This window comes from Nothobranchius furzeri, chromosome 2 (genome assembly GCF_043380555.1).
Source record: "Nothobranchius furzeri strain GRZ-AD chromosome 2, NfurGRZ-RIMD1, whole genome shotgun sequence".
Taxonomy (NCBI): Eukaryota; Metazoa; Chordata; class Actinopteri; order Cyprinodontiformes; family Nothobranchiidae; genus Nothobranchius; species Nothobranchius furzeri.
The window spans coordinates 8,373,175-8,385,372 of record NC_091742.1 but is presented as its reverse complement, the minus strand read 5'-3'; the positions used below and the strand labels follow the sequence as shown (position 1 = coordinate 8,385,372).

Genomic DNA, 12,198 nt, shown 5'->3' with positions numbered 1-12,198 from the left:
TAAATACAATCTATAAAATGAAAGTCCCTTCCAAAGAGACATCTTTATTACTGCCATCTGTTTTAGTGTGATCTACTGTTATGTTAGCTCACTCCACATTCTGCCAACAGTCCAGTCCAATGTCTACACTGGTATGGTAAATTCAGGCTTGTGTCAAGCAGGATTGGAGAAGAAACCATTCGTTAGTAAACAAAGACAGGGATGAAAAAAAAAGAACATTTCACAAACGGCAAATCTTTCTGGTGTTTGGTCGACTGGTCCGTCCCGGTGCAGACAGAGAAGTATAAATTACGCTAGTGTCTACAGGAGGGATTTGTCACTAAATCAAACAGATCAGCAGCGTTCATGCAGGAAATGTGCTGGAAGCAGACTGCAGCACCAGGTATGTCAGCCAAATTTTTCAAAGTCCAACATGTAACGCCCACCAGTCTGATGTTGCAAGTGCGGTATTCTGGCCACAGAGAGCGTTAGGGGTCGGTTTCATTAACCCTGCAGTGTAATTTTAGCGCACACCATCTCAAGAAAATGATTTAAAAAATACAAAAACGTTGCATAGTATGGCTTTAATCCCCAATTTACACCGAGTGCATAAGCAGGGCATTATGGCAGCGTAACAGTGTTTTGTCACAACCTCCGTGGCACGTCAGTCCCCACTGGAGCATGTGTGACATGGAGTACCCACACTGCAAGATCACAATTGCGTCCGTTGTGATTCTCCAATGCCAGGTTAAAAGCGTCAAAGTCCATGCTGAAAAATCTACTGATGCTCTGCTCAAAAGATGCAGGGATCATGACATAATGTAGTTAAGCAATCGCAAATCTGCATTTAATTTTTTTAGAAATTTACCGACAGCTTTGGGGTGACTCTCATGCACCCGGTGTAAATTGGGGGGTTGTTCTGCTGTCATAAAGTTAATGAGATGGTTACCTTGGTGGTCATAATGAGCCACTGGCAGTAGCCTTAACATTTATTTTAATCTTGGTTCTACTTACTTACACTTTAATGGAGTATATATCAAAACGTTAACACTTTGTCAAATATGATTTTAGAACTTTGGCTACCATGGCACGTTTTAAATTTGTGGACATGTTTTCATTGGTTTCTGTTGATCAATTCACCAAACTTAATGAAAAAGTAGATTTTCATCAAAATAATAAGTGTAAAATAAAATTGTTGCAAAACATTTGCAATAGCAGCCAGTTCCTGCAGAGACTAATAGGTTTAATGTTGTGATGATAGTCTATAGGGGCCAGCCTCGTGTCTGTGCGGCTGGATCTCCTCACCAGCACGAACACATGATGATTTAATGGGATGCAGGGGGAGGTTCCCGTGCAGCAGCAGCGCCTCTCTGTGTTTTAACACGGTTCCTGTGTGTGTATTTACACCGTGCTGTGGGGCTGACTGCTCACATGTGCCGCTGTCTGGCGTCTTTGTCCTGATTCACACTTTGGCTGACTGCGCCGTCAGCAGAAGGACGAGCCGCGTTAACACTCTCTGCATCCTGCAGCATTTTATTTGGATCATTGCACAGCAGGGAGAGTCTCTGCCTTTTCTTCGGCTGCACCATGAGCCTTCAAGGCTGCCCACCTGAGAAGAAAGAGACTGGAGAGGGAGGGTGCGTTGTTTTCAGCGTTTCTCCTCTGGTTCCTGCAGGGCTGGTCCGTTTTAGATGACGTGCAGTGGGGTCCTCTGTGTTTATGTTCCACCTTGCCCCGAAGGGTTATCCATGCACCGGCTTTTGTGTTATTTTCATCATGTCCCCAGCATCAGCTGCGACGGCCAGTGAGAGCAGCACCGCCACAGTCCCAGAGGAGGAGGCGGAAAGTCCCAGGGAGGAGGTAAGGGCCAGTGTGGATCCGTTTTAATCAGATTTCAAGAGTGCATGGATTCAGGAATTGTGCGTATTCAAAAAAAAAAAAAAAAAAAAAAGGGCTTTAATGTAAATGAAAAGGAACCGTTACCCTGTTAAGGTGAACAATCTGATCAGTTTGGCATCTTTCCAGGCAGCTGGTGTCATAAACAGGGCCCAAAGACCCATTAGGGGTCTTGGAAAGGGTCCAACTGAAAATGTGAGAAGAGACAACAAAGAAACGTCCTCTCAAGAGCACAATCTGTGTACAAATTTAAAAAAAATATTTATTTTTCAGCATAATTACAAAAATATTTTTCTTCATTGAGAAATTGTTTCTAGTCTTCCTAACAGCCACTGTTTCCCAAACACTCCGAGTTACACATCCGTTACACAAGAGGGCTTTTTATGTAACCTAGCTGGTCTTATTCTGTCAAGAGAAAGTGTCCATGAGTGCAAGAGGCACTTATTTAAAGGCACAACGGTGGTCTTTTCATTCCTAAAGTCTGCATGTTAAGACATCTTCCTTTTGCTGCAACAGTGCTTATGAAATAGTCTTAGTTGAACTGATTTCTAACGTAAACAGCCACAGTAAGCTCATGTTTTACGACATTGTTTTACTTCTCAAGCCTGCACACATCGTTCTTGCAAGAACAACAAATACAAAAATTCTCCAATCAAATGCCAAAAATAGCATATTAAAAGAACATCTTAAGAAGAAATGTTCGTCGCTGCTGCTTGGACAGAGCTTGTAAAATGCAACACGAACCACAAAGTGTGTCACGTTGTATTGATTGTGTTGTGGAGCCAGCACAGGATGCTGCTGGTGAGTTTTCCTCCCACAGCATCTCGGTGGGGCGGTTCAGTGTTTAATCCACTCGCCCTGTGGGATGGGACGTTAGGTTGGCATAACACTTTGGGATCATGTGACCAAGGTGGGGAGGATAATTATGGAGAAACAACATCTATCATTTAAGTTAGTCTCCTAGAGAGCATAGAGCTAACATGTTGGTTTTATTACATGGATGCTTGTTGTTAGCTATATAGACTAAAAACAGATGCTAGTTTTAATATCTGCCTGTTCTCTGTGGCTGTACTCCCATATTGGGTATGACTAGCTCTCCCCTACTGGGCTCTGCTGAGTCTTGAGGTGATCAACAAAAGCTTCAGCTTCATGATGCATATGTCTAATGAATGCTTTTGCTTTTTTAATGGGCCTCAGTATTTTCTTACAAACCGACAATCATCATTATTGTTATTATAACAAGCACAAATCAACTTGAGCGAGTTGCTTTTAGCTCATGCATGAACTGTGCAACAGCACTTACAAAGCAGAAATGTTTCTAAATATTTTATCTGCATGAGACAGTTTATTTATTTATTTATTTAACTTTACAACTATTTAGGTCATGCTAATCATATTATACTCAAAACATTTAGTTTTTTTTTGTTCTTCCTTCATACTTTTTCTTTCCTCTTTTTTTTTTGCAGCAGCATCCTCAGAAACAGTCCCTGGCTAAATCCCTGTGCCAGGAAACACACTGGAAATGCCTGCTGCTGTCCATGCTGATGTACGGCTGTGTCGGGGTGATGGCCTGGTGCCAGGTGACCAAGGTCACGCGACTCTCCTTCGACAGCGCTTACAAGGGAAAGTCTATGATGTACCGTGAAAGTCCCTGCTCCAACGGCTACATCTACATCCCTCTGGCCTTCCTGGTCATGCTCTATGTGGTCTACTTGGTGGAGTGCTGGCACTGCTACGCCAGGAATGAGCTGCAGTACAAGGTGGATGTGAGCAGCGTGGCCGAGCGCATAGAGCGAATGCAGCAGGCTACGCCCTGCATCTGGTGGAAGGCCATCAGCTACCATTATGTGAGGAGGACGCGGCAGGTGACCCGTTATCGTAACGGAGATGCCTACACCACAACGCAGGTTTACCACGAGAGAGTGAACACGCATGTGGCTGAGGCGGAGTTCGATTATGGGAACTGTGGTGCTAAAGACATCTCAAAGCACTTGCAAGGCCTGGAGGGATTCCCAATCACCAGACTGAGGTTCACCAAGTGCTTTAGCTTCGCCAATGTGGAGTCAGAAAACTCCTACCTGACCCAGAGAGCCAGGTTCTTTACAGAAAACGAGGGTTTGGATGACTACATGGAGGCCCGTGAGGGGATGCATCTGAAGAATGTTGACTTTAAGGAATATATGATTGGCTTTTCTAACCCCAGTCACCCTCCCTGGTATGCCTCCAACTCCACTTTCTGGGTGGCAGCTGCTTTCACGCTATCCTGGCCTCTGAGGGTGCTGACAGAGTACCGCACCGCCTGTGTGCACTACCATGTAGAGAAGCTGTTTGGCTTTGACTTTGCGCCAGTAACACCGTCTGAGGAGCATCCATATTGCAGACACATCCCACGAGTCAACACAATTGACAGCACAGAGCTAGAGTGGCACATCCGCTCCAACCAGCAGCTGGTGCCCAGCTACTCGGAGGCCGTCCTGATGGATCTGGCCCAGCTCTCGGGAAGCTGTAACAGCTACTCTGCATGCGGAGGCTTTGGAAGCTACAGGCAGAACTGTGAACGCTGCCACCGTACCATCAGCAGTTCCTCCATCTTCTCCCGAAGTGCTTTGAGCATTTGCAACACAGCGAGCCCTCGTATCCCCTTCAGTGCCAGCCGCTTCTCGTTAGGTCGGCTGTATGGCTCCAGGCGGAGCTGCCTGTGGAGGAGCAGCGGGAGTCTGAATGAGCAGTCCTGTCCCACTGAGAACTCTCGCTGTCTGTCCGGCCAGCAGACGAGCGAGGAGAATCCTCCAGCCTATCAGGACGCTCTGTGCTTTCCTGTTCTCATTGTCCATCGCAACGAAGGGTGCCTCAACCATGACCACCGCTCTCTGCACAGGAACGGCTCCTGTGTGGAAACCTCACTATGACCTGCAGCTGTCTAATGGGCCATTCCCATCTGTACCGGGTCGGCCCCAGCCTGGCCCGGTTGATTCCACACATCCCTGCCTTGCCCATGTGGGCTGATTCTACCCACCAATCAGAGGCTTGCTCTAATGGAAGGTGTGAATTTGTTGTCAGCAGTGGGTGTGTTGGCCCTAGTCGGCCTGAAGCAGACCCCCTCGAGAAGAGGGCTGAGAATGAGCCTTGGTTGGCCCGGAAAAATACCAGGCCACCCAGATATGTAAACAACCTACGCTACCCGGCCCGGGCCGACCCGGTACAGATGGGAATGGCCCATAAATCTGAAGAATCTCTAAAAAGACCCACCCGGAGCTAAAAGAGTATTTTCACCTTGGATGGCAAAACTTTTGTTACACCAGAGTCAGAAAGTCAGAGAGAACCAAGATACCAAAGTGTCGCAGCTATAAAAGAGTCAAATGACCAGGGAACTTCGCTCTAAACAATGCCATAATCGAGTGTATTTCTGCACTAAACATGGCCTTTGACTCAGTGGGAAACCAAGACGAGAACAGTACGCAATGTGATAATTAACAGGTGTCGAAGTGAGAAATAAAAGACACACACACACACACACACACACACACACACACACACACACACACACACACACACACACACACACACACACACACACACACACACACACACACACACACACACACACACACACACACGTGAGTTTCCGTAACTTGTGTGAATCACGAGGGAAAATACAAAGCCATCTGCTTTCTGATCAAGACAAACCTGCTTCTCTAAGAGCAAAAATGCCTCTGATGGCGTTCATGTATGTGTAAAATCCAAACGTGTGCATGCAAAAATTCTGGCTGTGTAAATTTCAAATATCACACAAATGCATTTCAAATCAGAATTCAGTGGAAAACACGTTAAACATCCATTGGAGATCCATTAAGTGGAAAACTGCTTCTCCGCAATGACATTATACGCCGTTTGCTGCCAAATATAACACAAGAGGGACGTAAATAATTTAGACCAGAGGAGCTAAAGGACACAGAATAACAACACGGTGCCACGGAGACGTGCACAGATGGTCTAAACTGTGTACTTTGTGTAACTGGCTTAAGATAGATCGACATGTCTGGTTATGATCTTAAAAACATTTAGACTTTAACATTTTTCAGTATTCTGGTTCAGCCTACCTCTTTCTTTAAGTGCCTAGCATCAGCCGTTTCCTAGAAGAATCAGCTTTCATAATTTAAATCATCCCAAGTTGGCATCTTCCCAGAAAATCAAGAGAATAGTACATATTCCTACGTAAAAAATGCACTTATTCTCATAAATCTTGTCATAATTTTTCCATCTGACAGTAAACTGGTTAAAAATGAATTTTCTGATATTAGATCGGAAGTTGTGTATTGCTGATGCATATCAGGAAGACAGCCAGAGGTCTACAAAGCAAATAAATAAATTAAAGAGGCCTGAATTTGTCACTGATAGTGTTAAATTCAATAAAATCACAAGATTACATCAAAAAGACATATAGTGGTTTGATTTTGCTGTAAAATTGTAAAACATACCGTAATAAACCCTCTGTGTGTGTGTGAAGTGGCCACTAAAACATTAGCTAACTTAGCTTCATCCTTCCTCTGGTTGTTGATTTCAGCTGAACAAGTTCAGGTGTGGAGCTCATTGTTTTATTTACAAGTCAGGAATTTAAGGACTGTTGTGGTGAATTTACTGTTTCAGGTGAGCTGTTATCTTCAGAGCTGTCTTAGCAATATTAAAGTACGTCAAAAATAACAGCAGACATTGGATTTAGTGAGAAAAAAAACCTCAAATTTCAGCGTTTGCATCTATGCAACTCTAAACTCAGGATGGTATTTAAAGCAATGTGTCTGCTTCCAGTATATCATTTCCACTTTTGTTATAAATACAACTTAGTCCATTAAAAAGAATTGCAAAGCCTAAAATTCCTCCAAAAATTCAAACACCTGAGTGATATCCTTTGCAAGAATATACCAAATTCAAAGGCTTTTTTATAAAGACACACTTTTTTAAATGTATGAAAAATGGTAAAGAACATTCATTTATATGGTTTCATGTGTTAACTCTCCCACTGTCCTAATGGGTGTGACCCCATGAGGAAAGTTGAGGTCCATGTGGCAGGGGTGAGGTGGTGCTCACTCCTCACCCCTGCCAAATGGACCTCAAGGGATAAACCATCAGTCCTGCTCAATGGTCAACTTTCCTGGAGGGGTCACCCATGAAGACAGTGGGAGGGTTAAGAAATGAAAATGATCTGATTCTCAGTATGTTCTTAAAGTGGCAGTGTGTCGTTTCCTGGCTCTAGGGGGCAGTACAAACATTTCACGGAAGTTTTACACCATATCGCCGTAACTGTTGTTAGTTTTAAAAAAACATTACAGCATATGCTGTTACCTGTGGAGCAGAAAGCATGCGACCTCGGCGTGACTCCTCAGACTTTGATGGTCCTTCAGGTGATCCCATCGAGAGAATGCAATGTAGATGGTAGTTTTCTGGTGCTGTAGTTACTGGATCTGCTCGGGTTCCTGCGCCTGCCAACTATGTCGAACTACGGCAATACCGCTCGGTCAAAATATCCTGCATTTCTTTTTTGATTTTGTTCTTTCACATTTGTTTTGGAAATAGTTTAGCAGTTTTGGTAATAAATTTGTGTTTCTTACTGCCTAAATGATTTTGAATATGGTAATTTAACTTCTGTAAGTCGTACGTTCAGCAAATCATCTAGACTAGTGACGTCCTCGACAGGCACAGTACCCCGAGCCGGCCAGAAGGAAACATGGTGTGTCCCTCAAAGACGCTAGATCTGCATTTTATGTACATCAGACCTGGTTTTTATGGTTATATGGTACAAAGTTGCCAATATTTTTTAACAAATGCACACCATTTTTTTCATTTTCAACAACATTTCGATGGATATTTCCTGAGATTAATGGTGAAAACTACACATTGTCTCTTTAAAGGCTTCAAATGTAATTTTAAAAGTAGAAAAACACTCAATTCCATCAAAAATAAAGCCAACAAGCAAAAGCTTTGTGTGGAAAACACAAAACGTCCTCTATTTGTTCAAAGGAGAAGGTGTGTGTTTGCGCTAGGGATGGGCTAACGGTAATTTCAAACTAGGGGTAACCCAATATATCAGCATCGGTCGATATACCTCCTTAGTAAAGCCTATTTAAAGACAGGCAAATCCTTGGGCAGCCCAGAGCTGTTGCTGAATTTATATGTATATTTACATTCCTGAATAACATCTGCAAAACAAATGCTCTAAAATGATTTTCAACTAAAATTTCCTTTTATAAACCAGTTTTGAATAATTAATACTAGGTCAGTTCACTGATTGTTTGATTAACATTACTTAGATGTCTGATTTTAACACTGAGCAGTGCTTAAATTTAAGATTTAACAGTTGGTTAAATTCAGTTTTCAAAAACTGATTCAGCTTCAGAAATTGTGTGCATTAACTGATGTTTTTAGTGACATTTTAGCATGAGAGTAAGGTGGAAACGACCAAAAAGGGCAGCACATATCAGCCATCGGCTGACCATGACTTCTACATATCGGCATTGGTATCGGGCAAAAGAAGAAACACCATCAGTTGACCTCTATTTGAAACAATTTTGAGTCTATTAAGGATTATTTTCAAGTTGAGTAATAACAGTTGTCAGTATTTCAAGGAATGGAGATCCCAGAAAGTTCACCTGAAGGTCAGACTGTTGCTGAATGTACCGGGAGATGATGTTTACCCATAAAGAACTGCTCTGAAAAGTACAAACACAAAAAACAAGGGGGAGGGGGGTGTTTTTACCATGCCTGTAAAATGTTTTTGTTGTATAGTGACTGAAATATTTTGGCTTGGGAAACAAAAAAAAAAAAAAAAAAGGAAAAAAAGATTTTTTGGAGACTTGTTTTCTGAAAGGAAATATTAAACAACATGCCAGAATGTGTTATGTCAGATATGTTTCCTACAACTTATACCTCCTGTCTACAAACTTGTTCTCCAAGCGCTAAAATAGTTTGTGAAATTATTTATAGAGACTAAAAATGAGTGTTGATGCCTGATGCAAGCTGCTCTCAATGTCCTTTTTAAAGCTGAGCTCATAAGCAACCTACTGAAAAAGCAGCGGTCTGACTAAAATATAAACAACCCACTGAGATCAATCAAATATCCCTGTGTTACAGCACAGATTAGTCAGTCAGTGGAGATTTGCATGTGTCATTAAACACAGACAACCCCATCCTAATCACACAACTGATCATTTATTTTTTTAAAGGTGTGGAACACTCGTTTAATCAGGACATTTGCAGTGATTTCTAGTAGGAATTAATGCCTTGTAAGTTGTACTTGGGGGCAAAAAACACCAGTGCACCATTTCTAGGAACTAGGAGTGAGCCACATCACAGCTGAGCTTCAGACGGCCGGTTTTGGAGTCTTATTCCCTGATATTTGGACATCTCACCTCTGACTGAATAACAGCAACGTTGATGTTTTATTATCAAGCCACCAATTCTGGCGTGAGGTGGAGTTGCTAATGCTAATGGTTACCTTCTACTAGTGGAGACGTTCTCTGCTGTTTCCTGGAAGCTAAACCAACAACAGCCTTCCCCGTCGTGAGTTCATGAATGCTGAGTAACAAAGTGACGTGGATCTGTTAGGATTTTCTAATCCTAGAGTTTCATCATCTATTTTCTATCAGAAGCTAATGCAGGAGATGGGTGTAGGAGACTATTTTCATGTTCCGCCTGCATAAAAACCTCACAGTGACCTATTAGAATCAGAAATAAGATTTTCAAAATGTTTTTCTGTGTTCCACACTTTAAAAACAAACAAACATTAAATTCATCTTAACTTGTGTAGGCTGAAAAAATGCTGGATTTTTGAAAATCACTCCATTAACTAATTTATCATCATCATCATCATCATCATCATCATTATCATCATCATCATCATCAGCCAAAAGGCCTTAAAGGTGGCCTCACTGTGATATTTAAACATAGAGAAACTGTTTACTGGTATAATGTTTACATCACTATTAGTGGAGGAGCAGAAATGGAACAGACACACTCATAACTCTGACTTTTCCTCTGAAGATGACTGTTAGAAGAAAAGCTTCTTTTCATGCAAAGCACTAAACCCTTTATCGTGTCTGTCAGGTGGACTATATAAAATGGCTTTGGGGCTTTTTACATTTGTATAAATCTTTGTGCAGAAATGAAGGAATTTGTACTGTAAATAAGAGATCTGAGCATGTGGGATACCTGCTGATGATAATATGTGCTTGGCTGAATGTGTCACACACACACGCACGCACAGACTTTTGAGGCTATGGCAGCAGGGAGAGCTGATGTACATACTGTACGATAAGTAGAGTTTGCTACGTTGCAGTTAGCAGCACAGTCACTTTCATAATGTTACTCACTAACTTATTTTGATATTTTAAGCTAAATGTCCTTTTAAACACAGTGGGAACACATTTAAAGAGCAAGTCACCCCCAAATGAACTTTTTTTCCTGATAAACTGTATAAATACGCGTCTAATCGTGCTGCAGACACATGTAGCCAATAGTTTTGCACTTTAGTGCATTTTAGTTAAAATTTTAATTTTCTGCCTAAAACTGTCAGTGTTGTGTCGTCGTCAGGTAAAAACTCTGCACTGCATTTGAATTTAAATCTGCCATCGCTATTGGCTAAGAGGTACCCTAGAATGTCAAATGGTACCTTATGATGTCACAATGTCATTGCGAGCCTGTGTGTGTGTGTGTGTGTGTGTGTGTATTTGTTAGCAGCTCTGCCCTCTTGGTCTGCTAGGCAACAGCATTTGTAGCATTTTTCAAACAGGAAGTGGGAATTGAGTAAGAATCTGGTAGAGGGTGACTTGCTCTTTAAAGACCATCATTGGATTTCTTTGAACATCTTTTGTACGTTCGTTATTGGATTATTCCATTGAGTTAAAATATAATGCACACAAAAATACTTTTAGTGCATGCAGTTTTAGAAAACTTTTTTTAATCAAAATAAAATGTGCACTGCTGAGAAAAAGTATTTTGCCCATTTTCAGACTCTGTTTTTGCTTTTGTGTCACACCTGAATGTTCCAGATCAGAAATACACTTCTTCTAATGATCGTTTACTTCAAACCTACCTAGCTTATTAATAACTGGGAGGAGTCAGAATAGTTTTGTCATGACTTGAGGCAAGTGCCTAACCCAAGACATGCAGAATCAGAACTCGTTGGGCAGATTCAGTAAAAGAAAAGTTCTTTATTAATAAACGGGAACAAAAATAGCACAGGGAAGTCCTGTGGGTGTGAGCGGTGCAGCTCGAGTCCAAGTAGCACTCGGGATGAATGAGGGAGGCGGGGGAGCTGAGGTGAGCGCTGGGCAGAGGGTGAACGATCCGGGATGGGTGAGGTCGCAGAGAGGGGCCAACAGGAACAACGGAGGAGGATGGGACGTGGTGTATGAATCCAGAGTACAAAAACAGCGAGAGTGAAGCAGGTTGAGTGAGGATCCTGAATGAAGAGAAACAAACACCAGGCGTAAGGGATAATCCAAAAACAGTCCGAGGTCAAAGTCCAAGTATCCAAAACGAGACAAAGCGAGCAAACAAGTATGAGAATAAAGGGCTGGGGCTACCTAAACTGGTGCAATCGTCCGGCGTAGTGAGGTGTCTCCATCCTCCTTTTAAACCCGAGTTCCTGACTGGGATCTCCTGCAGCTGCCACCCCCCTCCGCTCCTCACCTGTGGGAAATCAGCTCAATCACAGTTAGAGTGGAGATGGTGTCACTCACCTCGTCTCGGGAACATGACAAGTTTAGGTTGTTTAAATTCAGGATGGTTTTTCAGCTTGCTTAAGATCAAATCTTGGATATTAACCTTCCGGCTCTCGCAGAGTACAGACGCTTCTGCTTTTGCTCCCTTATCTTTTTTTTCCCAAGGCTCTTTGTCCTGTCTGCCCACAGAGCGCTTCTCTGCATTTCTTCTGAAAAACCCTATTTTTTAGAATGGATTTAATTAATTGGTCATTCAACGCGATTGACAAGATTTTTTCTACGATGAGAATGGAGGAGGGGGCTCCCACTTGCCCGCAAGGGACACACGCAGCACGATATATGCTCGATTCCTGGAGGGAGTGGAAGATCGTATGCCTGTCTCAGTTGTCGATTGAGGATGTCGAAGATGTGTGGATATTTGGCCTGATGATCACTGGATTTCTTCTGATTGGAGTGGGAGGATATCTGGTTTTCTGGAAATTTGGGAAGACGGGAGCGATTGGAGGGCGACCCGCACCCACGGAAAGCACCGTCCATGTGGTGACCTCACAGACTGGGACGTTACTCGAGGTGAATCGTAAGCTGGTCAATGTTCTAGCTGCGATAC

At 42.6% G+C, this 12,198-nt stretch overlaps 1 protein-coding gene across 1 annotated transcript; it reads left to right on the top strand.

The window, feature by feature from the left end:
• The first annotated feature begins 1,556 nt into the window (after window positions 1-1,556).
• Window positions 1,557-4,822, top strand: tmem151ba (transmembrane protein 151Ba). Its single transcript, XM_015947484.3, has 2 exons — window positions 1,557-1,839; window positions 3,342-4,822. Exons 1-2 carry the CDS (start codon window positions 1,699-1,701, stop codon window positions 4,782-4,784), a joined length of 1,584 nt encoding a protein of 527 aa, XP_015802970.1. The 5' UTR covers window positions 1,557-1,698; the 3' UTR covers window positions 4,785-4,822.
• The last annotated feature ends 7,376 nt before the right edge of the window (window positions 4,823-12,198 follow it).